Here is a 17942-nt window from a genome sequence, read left to right as displayed (position 1 = left end):
GAACATTTTATACTCTTGCAACTTGCAAGGATCAAAGCCAGAGAAATACTCATAGGTGTTGGCAAAACTTTATATTAAAAAATGTGGCGAAGCAATTCAACATTATTCGGCGAAGTCTTGAATGGATAACAATCAAATTTCGTATCTTATTAACTTATATAGAAGGTCATGTACTCACTTAGTTCATTAATATATTTTAATCGCGTCACGGAAAATTATATCAACAACATCTTCAACTAAGATATATGTACATACTCGTATGTTTGTGATATAAACTCAACCGAAGAGGCTAAATTTAATATATTGAGTTGATGTGGAAGACGTCAACCAGAGGATCGAAATACTACATATTAGGGATATGAGGTTTAGACCAAGTTTTAGTCCAATTAAATTCATATCCAGTGATAAACTACAATACATAAATTCTGCTAAATTCATAAATTGCTGATTTCATTAATTTGAACATTGCTCAGGTATACTTTAGAATATATTTCCAAGCAAATTTGTAAATATTATATACAAGTCACACACTGAACGACATATTCATCATAAGGCTTATTAGAAAAACGAAAATTATTATATTATATTTAGTATATGGTGTGGAAGTAATTCGTATATATGCCAACCGGAAGTTTGAAAATTGTATATTAGGTATATGGTGTCTAAGGAATTTTAACCCGATTTTTATCTATTTTTGGCAATTTCACATATAATAAACCTGCCATATACAAGTACTAACAATATGCTCCCTAAATTTCAGTAAGGTACACTTACAATCATCAATATATATACATATGTACATAACATATATGGAGTAAAGTCAGCCGGATATTCGAAATTCGTAATATTAGTTATATGGGGGCTAGGACAAGTTTTCACTCGATTTTATCCATTTTAGGCACAAGGTTACATGTTATTAGTAAATTACGATCTCTCTTTTTCACTAAGATAACATACATATTGGCCAACATATACGGTATAAAGTCCACTAGAAGGTCGAAAATCCTTGTATTAGGTATATGACGGCTAAGAGAAGCCTTCATACCAGCAACTTTGGTTATTGTATCTTAAGTGACTTAGGAGATATGTGCCTTATAGCTCTTAGAGAGCGAGGCAGGGGGAGGATTCTACTCGTTTCGTCATCCTGTTCATTTGTATATATATATATATAACTCCATATCTAACTCGATTAGTTTTAGGTGATACAACAACCGTTAGGTTATACTCTGGAGCATCATGTTGCAAGAGTATAAAAAGTCTGAAATTGATGAGTTTAAAACGTTTTAACAATAACACAGGTCAATAACATTTTTTTTAAGCATGGGTTTTACTTAATATATTTTGGTTATAGTATAAGCAAATATTTATGGGAAAAGGCGATTAAATATCGAAAATATTTGCTTGTTAAGCAAATATAGCGATTTGACCATTTTTGATTTTCGCGCCCATATAATGTTGGTCTTCGACTTCAGACAGTTAATTTTTGCATTGTTAATCCACTCAAGGGTGAATATTTGAAGAAAACATTTTATCCTGAGCTGATACCAATAGCACATACAGAAAAAATTCTGTATATGTGTTGGAAAATCAACTACTCTCTTAGAACAGCCATCCACCACGGAGTTCGTTTGTATCTATACCTCATTATCTCTGAAGATTTCAATGATTTAAATATATTGAAAGATAAAGCAGAGTTATTGGTCTCACGGTTAAAACAATGAAATTTAAATAATTCTAAACGGTAACTGGTTTTAACAAGACGGCGCGAAATGTAAAAAAAAATATTTAGTTTTTGGAACTTGCGATAATGCCATTTCATGCTATAATTATCAGAGAGCGCTACTAGACATTTCTGTGAAAGTCCTGTTGAACACTAATGTTTTTTAAATACAGTAAATACTTCTGTTAATATTACATAAATACATCAATTACATTTATGTTTACGGATTTTAATGCTATTTAACAGAAACCCTTACCAGATATTTTTATTAAATATTTTATAATTTTTCTTAGACTGAATTGACAAAACTATTCGAAACTGCAGAGTATTGTTAACAAAATAACCAATTGCATGCCATTATTAATTTAATGAAAATAAAATAATATGAGTTTTCATTTAATCATTATACTTTCGCAACATGTTGCTACAGAGTATAATAGTTTTGTCTTACAAACGGTTGTTTGTACAATATGACATAAAACTAATCAAGATAGATATGAGGTTATAGGTATACATCTATATACATATGTATGTAAGTGATCACAACACGAGTTGATTTCCGATAGATTGTCTGTCCGTACGTCCGTCTCTGTAAACTGTCTTGATGAAACTTAATATACATATTTCTTGGCATCCTGAAAAGATTAGTATTGTAGATGGAGCTATAAAATGCTTTAACTAAGCTCCTCGATAAGAAACAAAACTTTTATTTCGAACAACGAATCGAATCAGGGAAGGGCATATATGGTTAGAAGATTTTTTAAAAAAGACATCTCCCTCAAACGGTACGAAAATGGGTGAAATCGGATTATAACCACGCCTACTCCTTATATAATGGTTATGTTGAAAACTACTAAAAGTGCGAAATCAATAAACAAATGCGTCAGAGATATTAAATTCTTACAATGGGCATGGCACCGCCTAGCTTTAGAACGGCTCAATTTCAACCACATTCGGTGCATAACATTATCCTGATATATATACCATATATGTATATATATATATATATATATATTATAAATAGAGCTGATGTTGATGAAACTTGGTACACATATTTCTTGGCACCCGGAGAAGGTTTCTATTGTAGAGGGGCATAAAATGCAATAACTATGAGCCACAATAAGAAACAAAACTTTTATTTCGTAAAAGGAATCGCATCAGGGATGGGCATTAATGGTTTGAATATTTTTTACATATCTACCAAACCACTACAGTTAAATCAAATGAATTTGCTCAGGGAAAATCTTATCAGTACTTCTTTATACGGTGTGAAAATGGGTGAATTCGGAATATAATCCCGCCCACTCGTCATATAGTGGGTATGGTAAAAACTTCTAATAAGTACCACTGAATATATCGATAAAACTTTGCACAAAAGGGTAACTTTTCAAGCCACCAGCTACTGACACCAGTGCCTATGGCTGACTTTTTCCCGAAATTATTGGTCAATCTGTGAAGTATATTAATGAAATTCTGAGAGAATATCTTCTGATAATAGTGTACCCATATGTCAAAAATTACCACCATATACCTAATATAAAGATTTTCGAACTCCCATAACTAAGCTCTACAATAAGATATAAAACTTTTATTTGGTATAATGAATTGTATTAGAAAGCGGATTCTATGATTGATAAATATAGGCGTGGCCCGCCCACTAATAAGTTTAATGTACATATCTCCTAAGCCATTCAAGCTATAAAAACCACTTCGCTCAGGGCAAATATTTTTGGCATCCCTATATACCCTGTAAAAATGGGAGAATTCGGGTTATAACCCCGCCCACTTCCCATGTAACGGTTTTGTTAAAAAGTACTAAAAGTGCGATAAATCTAAAACTAAATGCGCCACAGACAAAATTAAAAAAAAAACAAGAGAAAATAGGTTCTTTGCTATAAACAATTTTCTATTCGAATTAAGGTCAGTTATTGAGGTAAATAGATCTTCCAGACATTTACATAAATTTTAATTTTTTAAGCTGATTGATTGTTCACATTAAATTAATGAAAACAAAACACATTATAATATTTATAGAAATTAGAAAATATATAACATATAATAATATTTATTATTCTATAATACTTTTTTATATAGTATGTAAGTTACAATAATGACATCTATGACTTACACTTTATATTATAATACAAACTTATATTTAATAATATTGAATCTAACATATGTCTATATATATAATAAATCTATTTTCTAAAGCTTAAAAATATTCCGTCATGATCACTATATGGTGTTTCATGTGTGATACATGAGGTCATTGCAGAATCCATGTTTGTCCATACCCAATCTATTGCTGTACACAAGTGATATGGAAACTGTTGAATTGTTTACGTTTAACAGTTGGTAAACGTTTGTTGAACCGGTGGCGTTCCTTGAAAATTATCCTTCTGATAGACCTGGTCATCTATCTTGCTTGTAGTATATTATAAGACCGTTGCCAGGGCGTCGTCGGGATGACCTTGTTTCTCCATCAAGGCGTGCAATAACATTGTAGCCTTCTATTGGGAATTCTTCTTGAGGTAAGTCCCAGGTCTCGGCAAAGCACAGAATATCGGCTTGTCTGATCTGATATCTTCAATATGCTTGTTTAGACTCCTTACATTTTGATAATAAATATCCAGGCGTTGTTCCGATTTTTCAGTCAAAAATCTGAAGCATATCGTCAATGCTCCTTCTGCCTTCAATCTATTAAGTTGAGTTTTAATTGAATCCTGGGGTCCAAATAGGTTCGGTGGAGAAAGTGTCCCGATTATATATAATCCATTGGCACTTGTGGCTCTGCTACATCCTAAATATAAAGCTGATCTGCTAACTCCACCTCCTAGATGAACAGCAGCTTGTGTGTATGTTCCACCCTGACTTTTATGTATTGTGATGCCTCCAGCTGGAATGACGGGGAACTGTCTACATTCAATGGTTATTTGCTCATTGCGCTTGTATTGGAATGATCGGACCACGCTCATGATTGGTGACCAATCTGCATTGCGACTGTGAGGCTGCTTAGAATGTGCAAACCTTCCAACTCTTGATTTTGCGAATTTTATCCATAGTCGCACCACTGAACTTTCAGATCCATGTGAATCGGAATCAACCTGCATTAGTTCCCCCGTAGCACCATTGACGAGACCATCACTTATGCTTATGTTGACTGTCACCATATATTTGATCGAAGTCTTGAGCTGCAATGTATAAAGCATTCCTTGTGTTTCCAATGGCTTAAAAGACTTTACAACTTCTAAAATGTTTGCCCTGCTGCGTTCTGTTAGGGAACTTGACTTAATTGTATCCTTCGCAGTCGAAATGAACTCCTCGGTCATCGTGTTCGCCAGTTTAGTTACATTAAAATCATTTGCTCCAGCATTTGAATAAAATAGATGGATGGCTTCGTTTGGTATCTCATTACAGGTCTTTTCCCTGCTTTTGATTAATTGGATGTCAGCGTGTGTCATATTTCCCTCTGACATGTTATTTAAAGCGATGGCAAATGCTTGATATTCACGCTGGCGCATTATTTCAGTGAGCTCAAAGTACCGAAATTGATCCCAAAGCGGTGTTCCTGTAATTTTACTGTAATAATCATTAATATTTGGTGCAAATATCCATCGATCTCCTACTGGCGGCAGCTGCTTTAAATCACCAAACACGATAATTGGTATGCCTCCAAAGTAAGCGCTGCTCCTGAAAATTTGCTTTAGTCTACAATCTAAATATGCGAACATCGTTGCTCCAACCATTGAAATTTCGTCAATTATAATAAACCTAATATCTATGAGATTGGCATGAATAGTGTTTAATGTGTCATTATTCAGTGGCCGAAGATCGCCGGAAGACTGGTTGACGGGAAGTGAAACAAGTAAGGAAGGGCTAAGTTCGGATGTAACCGAACATTTTATACTCTCGCAAAGTCAAATGGTATACTCGTTTGAGATTTCTTTGTGGATTGACTGATATTTTCGGTAGAAGGTCAACTGTAGGCACTGGGGCCCACATATTTAGTACTTAGAGGCTTGAACAGTTTTGGTTCGATTTAGACAATTTTTGGCCGCAAGGTGGCATACTTTAATTGCATTATTCATGCAAAGTTTTACCCCGATATAATCATTGTTACCTGATTTGCATAGTGGAAAGTGAAAGAATCAGATGGAATTGAAAATGGTGTTACATGGGAAGTAAGCGTGGTTGTAATCCGATTTTGCTAATTTTCACACTATAACATTGAAATATGAAAAGAACGTTATGCACAGAATTTGGTTGAAATCGGTTAAGCAGATCTCAAGATATGGGGTTTCACCTAAAAGTGGGCTGTGCCACGCCCACTGTCTAATTTTGAACGCGGTTCCTATAAAGTCATCTTATACCATCTCAGAGATAAAATTTAATGTCTCTGGCGTGTTTAGTGCTTGATTTATGCCAGATGCCCCTCCCCAATGTGATCCTCTGTACCAAATAACAGTCTTGTATCTTATTGCGGAGCTTAGTTATGGCAAGTTATTTGTTTTTGATTAATGGCGTTTTGTGGGCGTGGCAGTGGTCCGATTACGCCCATCTGCAATACCAACCGTCTCACGGTACCATGAAACATGTCTACCAAGTTTGATAAAGATATCTCAATTTTTACTCAAGTTAGAGCTTGCACGGACGGACGGACGGACAGACAGTCACCCGGATTTCAACTCGTCTCTTCATCCTGATCATTTATATATATATAACCCTATATCTAACTCGATTAGTTTTAGGTGATACAAACAACCGTTAGGTGAACAAAACTATTATACTCTGTAGGAACAGGTTGCGAGAGTATAAAAACCGAATGAAAGGTTAGGCCTCCAATTCTAAATGCTGCTTTGCCAGTGGGTGTTCAGAGTAACACCTTGGCTGTTTCGGGGTTGGTTCCTGGTACACTATTAGCTCGCAATGTCAACGACTGATATATAGTCGTTATAAGCCGACTCTTGCACACTCCAGCACCGCCTCCGACATATTCGATAAAGATTTTCCTTTTACTGATATTGTGCATTACATGAGCAAAGTATTCCCTCTGTTTGCTGTTAAGTGACTGCACCATCATCAGTAAATCGTCTTCTAATATTAGAGGTGGGAGTTTAATTAATCGAACCGCCTCTTCCTTTGTGTGGTTGTGCTCTTGAAAAACAATAATATCTCCTGTTTGCTCTGTAACGGCTAGAGCCCTGAATTCGGGATCTAGAAGTTGTGAGGCAGCTCGATCATCAGCTGTTTCTTCCGCTGTGACATGAATGTTTTCCAAAATCCGTTCTAGTTCGTTCGATGAAAATTTGTCATATTTGAGCTTATTCTGCTCAATTTGCTCCTTGTGTGCATTGCAAATACTCTCGACGTCATTATTTAATAAGTCTGCTTCCTCATTTCTCCATGGGTGTAACATCATGGCGGTTTCTCTGAAGAGAGCGGCTCTTGAACTTTCAACGCTAAAATGTTTCCAACGCAGAATAAGGGCTTGTTTCCTTTTCCTTAAAAATCCTGTTCCATCCTTTGATGTCATTGGAAGTGCAGCTGTCGTGTCATCCTCGTTTCCTACTTCGTTGTAGTCTTCGTTATTATCAGAAATATTTCTGCTTGCTTTGCAAAAGTAGTGCTCCAGCACACTCGGCACATATATGTTTGTAGAGTCCTCCTGTAAAGCATTCAATTCAAGTCGGGGGAGATTCATTACTTCTTCTAGCAAAAACTCATGCCAAATATTATGAACATATCTCGTCGAATAAAAAAGTTTTCCATGCAAGTACTTGATTCCGATCGTTCAGTTTGTATGGCAGATATATGCCATTGAGAGCAATCAATGCCGGATTTCGTGAAGATATTTTATCTAATGAACAATTTTTCCATGCAAGCACATGATTCCGATCGTTCAGTTTATATGGCAGCTATATACTATAGTAATCCGATGTGAACAATTTCTTTGGAGATTGCATTACTTCTTCTAGCAAAAACTCTTGCCAAATATTGTGAACATATCTCATCGAATAAAAAAGTTTTCCATGCAAGTACTTGATTCCGATCGTTCAGTTTGTATGGCAGATATATGCTATAGTGATCCGATCTCAACAATTTCTTCGGAGATTGCATTACTTCTTCTAGCAAATACTCATGCCAAATATTGTGAACATATCTCGTCGAATAAAAAAGTTTTCCATGCAAGTACTTGATTCTGATCGTTCAGTTTGTATGGCAGATATATGCTATAGTGATCCGATCTGAACAATTTCTTCGGAAATTACATTACTTCTTCTAGCAAAAATTCATGCCAAATATTGTGAACATACCTTGTCGAATAAAAAAGTTTTCCATGGCAGATGTATGCTATAGTGATCCGATCTGAACAATTTCTTCGGAGATTGCATTACTTCTTCTAGCAATAACCCATGCCGAATTTCGTGAAGTAGCTCATCAAATGAAAAAGTTTTCTATACAAACACTTGATTCCAATTGTTCAGTTTACATGGCAGCTATAGCTATAGTGATCCGATATCGGCGGTTCGGACAAATGAGCAGCTTCTTGGGGAGAAAAAGAAGTGTTCAAAATTTCAGATCGATATCTCAAAAACTGAGGGACTAGTTCGCGTATATACAGACGGACAGACGGACATGGCTAAATCAACTCAGCTCGTCACGTTGATCATTTATATATACAAGTTTACTTTATATGGTCTCCGACGTTTCCTTCTGGGTATTACAAACTTCGTGGCAAAATTAATATACCCTGTTCAGGGTATAATTACAAACGAGATGGTACGAAAGGGTTTTACAGGAGCCGAAATTAAGAAAAAATCACGCGTACTTCCCATATGTATAACACAATTTTTCGTTCCATTTGATTCTTTCACTTTCCAGTATACAAATCAAGACCTAATCAGTGTATCTGGATAAAACTTTAAGGTGTGCCACCGTATGGCAAAAATTGTTCAAGTTGGACCAAAACTATTCAAGGCTCCAGTTACTGAATATGTGGATCCCAGTTTCTGTTGTGAACTTTTTACCGAAATTATCGATGAATCTATGACATATATTATATAAATTCGGACAGAATATTTTTCTGATAATAGTATACCTGTTTGTCAAAAATTAGTTGAATCGGACCAATAATTCTCTTAGATCGCATATACATACCTAATAGAAAGGACTTTCGGCTGACTTTATACTGCATATATCAGTAAGTTAATTTAATAAAATTGACAGAACGTGTTTTTTTTAATAACGGTGCATCTTTGTGCCTAAAATCGGGTGAAAACTTGCCCTAGACCCCATAACTAATATTAAGATTTTCAAACATCTAGTTGACTTTACTCCTTATATTTATATTGATGATGGTATGTGAGGTACCTTAATGAAACTCAAAGAACATTTTTAAAACAAAATTGTGCCTACACCTGAAGTTATTTTCCCGGTCTTGATCCTGGCAAGTTGCAAGAGTAAGAAACGTTCGGTTACCTCCGAACTTAGCCCTTCCTTACTTGTTTAATAAACATTTTTGTTAATACCTGAAAAATGCCTTACGCTTTGAACTTTGAAAGAGCGAGAGTATAAAATGCTCGGTTACGTCCGAATTTAACTCTTTCTTACGTGTTTTTGTAATAATAGCTCTATACATTAAATTATACATACCACAGGTAATAGAACCTTCCTCAGAGTGACAAATAATCTGTGTACAAAGTTTTATGAAAATATCAAAACTTTTCAGAATCACATAATGCTTTTCGCTTAATCAATCAATGAAAGAAATACATTTTATTAAGGTCAAGGAATCATGGAGTACTGTCCCAGTCTTAAAATTTGAATTTTTAATTTGTGTGCATGTAACTTTATAGTTTAAGCGGTCGGTTATATGGTTCTCCAGATTAAGAAAATTTATACATATATATATATATATAGTTGCCGCAAACTTAGGGTTTTGGATGAATGAAATAAATTGTATCCTTATATTTTTATACCCTGAACAGGGTATATTAATTTTGCCACGAAGTTTGTAATACCCAGAAGGAAACGTCGGAGACCATATAAAGTATATATATAAATGATCACCGTGACGAGCTGAGTTGATTTAGCCATGTCCGTCTGTCTGTCCGTCCGTCCGTCTGTCCGTCTGTATATACGCGAACTAGTCCCTCAGTTTTTGAGATATCGATCTGAAATTTTGAACACTTCTTTTTCTCCCCAAGAAGCTGCTCATTTGTCGGAACGGCCGATATCGGACCACTATAGCATATAGCTGCCATACAAACTGAACAATCGGAATCAAGTGTTTGTATGGTAAACTCTTTCATTTGACGAGGTATCTTCACGAAATTTGGCACGAATTATAAGTTAAGGCAACAATGTAATCTCCGAAGAAATTATTCAGATCGGATGACTATAGCATATAGCTGCCATACAAACTGAACAATCGGAATCAAGTGTTTGTATGGAAAACTCTTTCATTTGACGAGGTATCTTCACGAAATTTGGCATGTGTTGTTATTTAAAGCATTAATATAATCTCCAAAGAAATTGTATGGATCGGATGACTATAGAATATAGCTGCCATATTAACTGAACGATCGGAGTAAAGTGCTTGCATGGAACATTTTTTTATTTGACGCGGTATCTTCACGAAATTAGGCACGAGTTATTGCTTAAGGCAACAAATTATTCTCCACAGAAATTGGTCAGATCAGATCACTATATCATATAGCTGCCATACAAATTGAACGTTCGGAATCAAGTTCTTGTAAGGGGCCTTTGTTTTTGTGAAGGGTATTATAGCTTCGGCGCAACCGAAGTTAACGTTTTTTTCTTGTTAACTTTTATATTCAAAAAAACTTCACTAATATGTTTCTACACATTTATTTTATATTAAATAGTATAAAAATAACATCAGTTCAATATTTAACTTTTACGCGAAAGAACTGAAGACACTCGAGTGCTGAACCGACCGTAAGACGGTTGGTATTGCAGATGGGCATAATCGGACCCCTGCCACGCCCACAAAACGCCATTAATCGAAAACGAATAAATTGGTTATGGCAAGCTCCACAGTAAGATACCAGACTATTATTTGCTATAACGAATCACATTAGGGAGGGGCATCTGCAGTTTAAATTTTTTTTTAAAAAGTGGGCATGGACTTACCCTCTGGTTAAATGACTAATTCAACATATCATCCCACACACATTCCACACCAACCCTACCACCAAGATCACCCCACACATGCAAACACACCACACCGAAGGAGTTAAAAAGGGGATGACGAGCGACCACAAGCCCATTTTTTCGCTACATCATCGTGACGTCGCCATCTCCGCTACCTGCTGTTTTTAAAATCGCATCCATACTAGTTCTTACGAAAAAGTTGTGAACTTAGAAAAAAAATAAAGAAAATTTTATTTAAATTGAAAACTTAAAAAAAAAAGCGTGTTCATTACTAAAACAAGATAAGTAAAAGAAGTTGGTGAGTGATATCAGTGTGACATAGTTTAATCACCCTCTAATAGGCTTAATGAGCATATTTCCTTAACCGCTAAAGCTATTACAAATAAATTCTGTCAGGAGAAATCTTTTTTAGCAACCCTATCGACAGTGTGAAAGTCGGTGAAAACCCCGCCCACGGTTTTAGGAGCAGCATGGAACCAAAACTGTTCCAGCCCCAAATTACCGAATATGTGCACCCCAGTGCCTATATTTGACTTTTTACCGAAAATATTGGTCAATGTGTGAGATATACAATTGAAGTTGCAATAATGTAAAATGTGTTATTGTGTATAGCTCTTTACTAAGCAAGACTCCACTTAGTGTTGAATCTGCTGCACAATCCGACAGCCCTTATATAGTAGATCGTAAACAAAACTTCGCCACTCGAACATTCTGCCATCTACGAATATCGCTGTCTGTTGATTTCAGCAATTTTTCGTCGATTCTATTTAGTTCTGCCATTTATGTTCGCCACAATGCCCTACACTTAAGTCTGATCGTCCCGAGTACTCGGTAATTTGGGAGACAGCCGTTTCTTTCGTTGTGGGTTATATAACAATACCCAATCGCCTTCAATAAAATCCTCAGAGTTCATTGCGTTGTCGTATTTTGCTTTCATTTTATCGCTCATAATTTTGGTGCGCTGGCTCCCCATAGCATGTATGTCCCTTATCTCGTCTTCTAGAGTGCTGTTGACTTCTTTACCATTCCTTCCTACGTTGGCGTTAATTCCAACTTCAAATCAATCAGTAGCCGAATATCATTACCAAAATTACCCTTGCTGGAGTCTGTCCCGTTGTTTCATGTACAGCGGACCGATAAACCATCAGGAACAAATATATGGGTATCCCAATCTTTTTGATTTCATTGTCCACAACTTTTCTCGAATGTTCGGACATTCCAAATTAGAGGGACGGCGGGACATCGCAGTACTTAGCCGTTTCTTCAGAATTCTTTATTCCACTCAAAAACTCTGCCCTTTTTCGAGAGTTCATGGAGGCTGTTAGCTACGATGACAAAATTTGGAACGAATCGTCGATAACAAGTACTAAGTCCAAGGAAACTCCGCAATTCATGTTAATTTTTAGGACTGGGTCAATCTTTTACTGCCTCACAGACTATCTCAAACGTTGAAAGTCGACTTTTCTTTGTCTTCTTCGTTTACCTCCATTTTTCAAAGAGAGTGTTGAGAACCATTTTGTGCCTGATAATGAGTTCAGCGTGTCATCGATTCTAGGTAGTGGATAACTGCCTTTCTTCGTTACATCATTCAACCTTCTATAGTCCACACAGAACCTCATGTTATCTTTCTTCTTCGCAAGTACTACAGGGGATCTCCATGGAATTACTGATGGTTCGATAACGACGCCTTTGCTCTTTTCACTTATGGTCTGGCTTACAACTTCACGTTTTGTTAGTGGAACGCTTCGAGGAAATTGGCGGATTGGCGTCACCTGTGTTAATAAAATATGGATGAGTATCAGAGAAGGAGTTGTTTAGCCTTATTTTGATGGTTTGCCTTTAGTTTCTTGGTCCATGCGATAATTTCGATCGATATGTAGTTTTCGTTCATGGAATCTTCTTCAATACATATTTCGCAATTTATTACGGCCTCAATCTCTTGACACTGCTGTAATATAGCTCCTTTGAAGAGCTTGATTGGAGACGAGCATTGAACATCTTGATTTTCTTCTATTATCGTAGTCTCTTCATCTAATTGCAATTGAAACACATATTCGTCAACATTAAAGTATTCTGCTTCCATCGCTTCTCGTAACCGCGATTGTAATTCGGACGCTGCTCCATTTGTTGCCAAACCACGTTGCTCCAGCATCTCGGTAAATCGTTTACCTTGTAACTCACTCTTATATATATATACATTTATCTTTATTTCTAATTCCAACAACTTAATACTTATTACTCGTTATTCGAATTTACAACTTATTGCTTATAGCTCAATTATCATCGATTCGATTTTGTTCGTACCAATATTATTTGTCCGATAAATTTCGGATACCTTGAAATACGTAAAAATCAGTTGTTCTCTTTTGTTTTCATTTGACCAACAATGTTCCCATTATCCAATTTGTATACACGATTTTTCACACATTTAGTTTTTTAGTTATAATTTTTCATAATGTTAAAGCTCAAAACTATATTCCAACTATTAAAAATCGTCTACCTATTTATAAATAAATGTATTCGACTGTAAATTTGAGTTAGTTTAAGAATATTTCAAATATATTCAAGTTTATTTCCTTATTACTACAAAATATCTAGATTGGCAACCCTGCGTTGCAAGAAAGCAATCAGCTCACACGTTTCTACGGGAAAAATCCAATTTTTGCGGATATACTACCGTTACGTCTGTAGAAGCGATGTTTAGCGATCATTTACATTGCGCTCTCATAAGATACATCAGTTGATTCGGCTTACGGTTTCGCGTCGGTGACTGTTTCCAGCATAATAGCTTTGGATTTGTTAGCAACAGGATATTTCTAAAATCAGCTGTTTTTTGTTATGGTAGAAATAGGCAGCACATTTACCCAGAGCATACCCATAATATACGTTCTCTGATTTATCAAACGATAAAATTCAGAGAGTGGTGTCACTACTAATTAGTAGAAATAAATTATTTGTACACGCATAACAAATGTAAAAATGTGCTTTCACGCAAGTTATTCAATAAATGTTTCTTTCCGTAGATTTATTTAAGATATTATGTTCTCGAGAAATTTGTTCGTTCCGGTTTATTTGTACATTTTACGATACCCAAATCAAGCGATCGAATAAAAAATTTGATAATTTTTAAACTAGTTTACTGGCACCGTTGGTTGTGAAACAAGCAACATTGTTTTCCAGCTGTTTTTATTTGGAATCATTGTGTTCAAGAACAAACAATTTATTATTTGTTCTTTTTCTTTTTCAAATGATGTTTTAACTCTGAATTTTACAAAATTATGAATCCGCTTCGAGGTAGTTTAGCAAGTATACCAGGCGCTTTGAGCTCCTTTATCAGTGAAAGTGCTTGCACTTTATTACAACATAATAGTTTGAATAATAGTGTTCCTGGGACCCAAGATGACGACGTTAGTTCTACTACGTCTCAAAGTGATAAATCATATCCCATACCATCGTCGCTAGTAAAAGAACAATGGCGATTAATCTTTACTTCCGACGCAAATGTCCAAGATTTGGAAGCTGCAATCGCCCATTGTCGTGATTTAGTTATGCTTTCGGATGAATGTAGTGAAGAACGACGTTGGTTAGTACGTCATTTAGTTGATTTACGTTACTCTCTAAAAGAGTTACAATCGGCAGAGTCTGATCCGTTGGAAATAGCTCCTCATGTAAAGACAGTTGTCGGCCATCACTTCAACGTTCAGCGAAGTGGGCATATTGGTGGACGTCAATATTGTGATCATTGTAGTGGCCTAATATGGAGAATGATTCAAGCATGTTACGTGTGTACAGACTGCAATTTTATAGCTCATCAAAAGTGTGTGGACAGTGTAATACGAATATGTGCGCATATAATAGCGGCAGAACGGCGCTACCCTATCAACGAAATATGCCCAGAAATTGGCCTGGCGGCGCAGAGATATAAGTGTCCTGAATGTGGAATATTACTGAATTTTAGTAAGTCTTAAAACAAAGTCCAAAATCAATCATTGTAGAACAAACAAAAAAAATAATAACATAAAATAAAATTAAAATGCGGGTTAAAATATCGCTACAAGTATAAAGTAAATTTTTTCAACTGTATATTCCAAACGTAACTATTATTTTGTTAATTTTTATTTTTTATTTAGCTCTACCCAAGCCGATTAGCTGTTTTGGTTCAAATAAAACAGAGGGTAAACTCATTACTTTCTTATCTAGTAAACATTTTTTTGCACGGTTGTAACACAACATTTTATTGACATACTCCACTTATTTAAACGGCTTATTTGATTTAATGCTGCATATATCATATTAAATCTACATATAACCTTAACATTGAACTATCTCAAACTCTCTTTTTATGCTTTAATAGAAAACTCGTGGATTGAACCTCGTTTGTGCGATTACAGTGGGCTTTATTATTGTCCAAATTGTCATTGGAATGACTATAGTATCATACCAGCTCGGGTTGTTCACAATTGGGATTTTACACAATACAAAGTATCACGTTCATCGCTTCAGGAAATAAATCTATTTTACGAAAAACCTTTGATAAAGCTAGAGGAGGCTAATCCGAAATTATTTGTATTCTTGGAGAAACTGGGAAGTGTAAAGAAGTTGCGACAAAATTTATTCTACATGAGAAAATATTTGTTGGAATGCCGCTCAGCAACTGAGGAAAAGCTTCTGGATAAGCAAATAACTAATCACCTTAACAACGACAATGTTGGAGCTAATGAATCCCGACGCCATCTAATACAATCCACCGACTTTTATTCAATAAAAGATTTAGAGCTTATTGAAAAGGGTATTTTAGTTGATTATTTGCAAAAAGTGTTAAATGCTTTTGATCAGCATATACGGAATTGCGAACTGTGCCACGCCAAGGCTTACATATGTGAGATTTGCGACAATAATGAAGTGATATTCCCTTTCGATGATGGTTGTATTATGTGTAATAAATGTAATTCTATCTACCATCGCGTTTGCATGACCCGAAAAAATATGTCATGTCCGAAATGTATACGTTGGCAAGAGCGGAAAAATCATTTTGTTACTGAAAATTCTGAAGATATAAGTGATACGGACGATATTTAGTAGTTTAAGCTTTTAAAATTATATAATACGATTAACACTTCCTAACCACTACATATGTATAATTTTTTATTATATGTTTTATATATAATATATTGGTTTGTCCTGTATATTAATTTTGTATGTACATAACTATTTACATGTTCGATTGTTTTTTAATGTAAATAGAAAATATTAAAGTGAAATCTCTTTAAAATAATTAATGTATACTTTTTAATAGTTGTTTTAAGGTTTAAGTCACAAACATTTGGAAGCAAGTCTATTGCTATTTAAATAATTGATATCTTTATGATGTTATTGTAAAGTATAATATTCAGAAGCATCTACATAAAATTGAAAGCAAGGGACAGCGGACCATAAAAATATATATAATGACTGAACAGTTTTAATAAATGCCACATTACAAACTACAAAGATAGACTTCCCCTTCTGTCGGGAGCTCTCAATCAACTCTTGTTTTAGATTGCTAGACCGCTCTAGTGTCTTTCAATCAAAAGCGGCAGCCATCCACTTCTCCGAAGTGCGGCTTCTTCTAGGGAGTTATGCAACCATTCCGATTGCAGAACTGCTATATAGGTCTTGAGCTCGCTGACAATGATCTATGGGCTTCGCGCGAGCTTGGCAAGCGTTGGTCAGCAATCAGCACTTGTGGGGTAGCGAAAATCTTCTGGCCCAGAGTGGATCATAAAAAGTTCACTGAACTGTTATCTCTTAGCCAAGCTCATTTAGCCGCAATGATAGGTGTCCAAACTGGACACTGTCCCATTGGCACTCATGCGGTGAAGCTAAAGATTTTGAAGGACGCAACTTGTCAAAGTTGCAATGAGGAAGTTTAAATGGAAACATCTAGACACTTTCTGCTCCACTATCCAGCTTTTGTCAGACTAAACCTAAAGCATCTCGGTTGCCGTATATTTTACGAACCCGGCGAATTGGCTGGAATAGATATTAGCCGCTTCAATAAATTTGTAGCAAGCTCTAGACGTTTTGTATCCGACGGTCGTTTTGATCCATACTTAGGAGTTCTGGGCATCACAACGGACACGCGGCTATAGCAGTCCAAGTGGGATTATTCGTGGCCTCACGAGAAATCAGCCTTTTTACCTAACTTAACCTAACCTATTGTCTAAGCCAATAACGCTAGTTCCGAAGAAGTTGTTAACATCGGGTCACTATAGCATATAGCTGCCATACAAACTGAACAATCGATATCAAGTGCTTGTATGGAAAACTTTTTTATTTGACGAGGTATCTTTACGAAACTCCAAAGAAATTGTATAGATCGGATCACTATATAGTTGCCATATTAAGTGAACGATCGGAATAAAGTGCTTCATGGAAAACTTTTTCATTTGACGAGATAATTTCACAAAATTTGTAATGTAATTACTGAAGTAATTGCTCAGATCATATCACTGTAGCATATAACTGCCATAAAAACTGATCGATCGGAATCAAGTTCCTGTAAAGAACCTTTTGTATTTGTGAATGATACAATTATGTATTATAGCTTCCGAAGTTAAAGTTTTTTTCGTTTTAATATTGAACACATATTATGTTCAGAAATATATAATATATATTTTTTATTAATGAATTGTTGTGACATAATTGAGGTATAAACTATCCTTTTATTTAATTAATAGAAAATTTGTAAGGTTTTAATTGAAGTTGTCCGGTGAGCCGAGTTCTAAGCCGCCCTCTGGAATGGCAGTCATTCTTATGCAACATTCAAAACAATATTTACAGGAAGACAATAAGTGAAGATATTGATTAATTTTTGGCTACATTCGGTTATAAGGGATTGGACTCAGACGTTATCTTGTCAAGGGCTGTTCTCCTAGTATTATAATATTATTTAGATCAGTAGGTATAATTAAATAAAAAAATTTTAAAATAAAAATATATACAATTTTCTGTCGATTGATTTTTGTTTTTACCCAAATTTGTTACCTTGAGCCTAATATATAGT

The 17942-nt window shown here is 35.4% G+C and overlaps 1 protein-coding gene across 2 annotated transcripts; it reads left to right on the top strand.

Annotated features, from left to right (window-relative positions):
• Positions 1-13800: 13800 nt before the first annotated feature.
• DEF8 (differentially expressed in FDCP 8 homolog) lies at positions 13801-16172 on the top strand. Of its 2 annotated transcripts, XM_036364650.2 has the most exons (3): positions 13801-14854; positions 15028-15072; positions 15252-16172. In XM_036364650.2, the coding sequence occupies exons 1-3, from the start codon at positions 14176-14178 to the stop codon at positions 15974-15976; spliced, it is 1449 nt and encodes a 482-aa protein (XP_036220543.2). In that variant the 5' UTR covers positions 13801-14175; the 3' UTR covers positions 15977-16172. The 2 variants fall into 2 exon arrangements, with proteins under 2 accessions (XP_036220543.2, XP_014092723.2); XM_014237248.3 differs by lacking the exon at positions 15028-15072 and having other exon boundaries at positions 13814-14854.
• The last annotated feature ends 1770 nt before the right edge of the window (positions 16173-17942 follow it).

This window comes from Bactrocera oleae, chromosome 6 (genome assembly GCF_042242935.1).
Source record: "Bactrocera oleae isolate idBacOlea1 chromosome 6, idBacOlea1, whole genome shotgun sequence".
In the NCBI taxonomy this organism is placed as follows: Eukaryota; Metazoa; Arthropoda; class Insecta; order Diptera; family Tephritidae; genus Bactrocera; species Bactrocera oleae.
The sequence above is the reverse complement of the archived record's forward strand: the minus strand, read 5'-3'. Positions and strand labels throughout refer to the sequence as shown.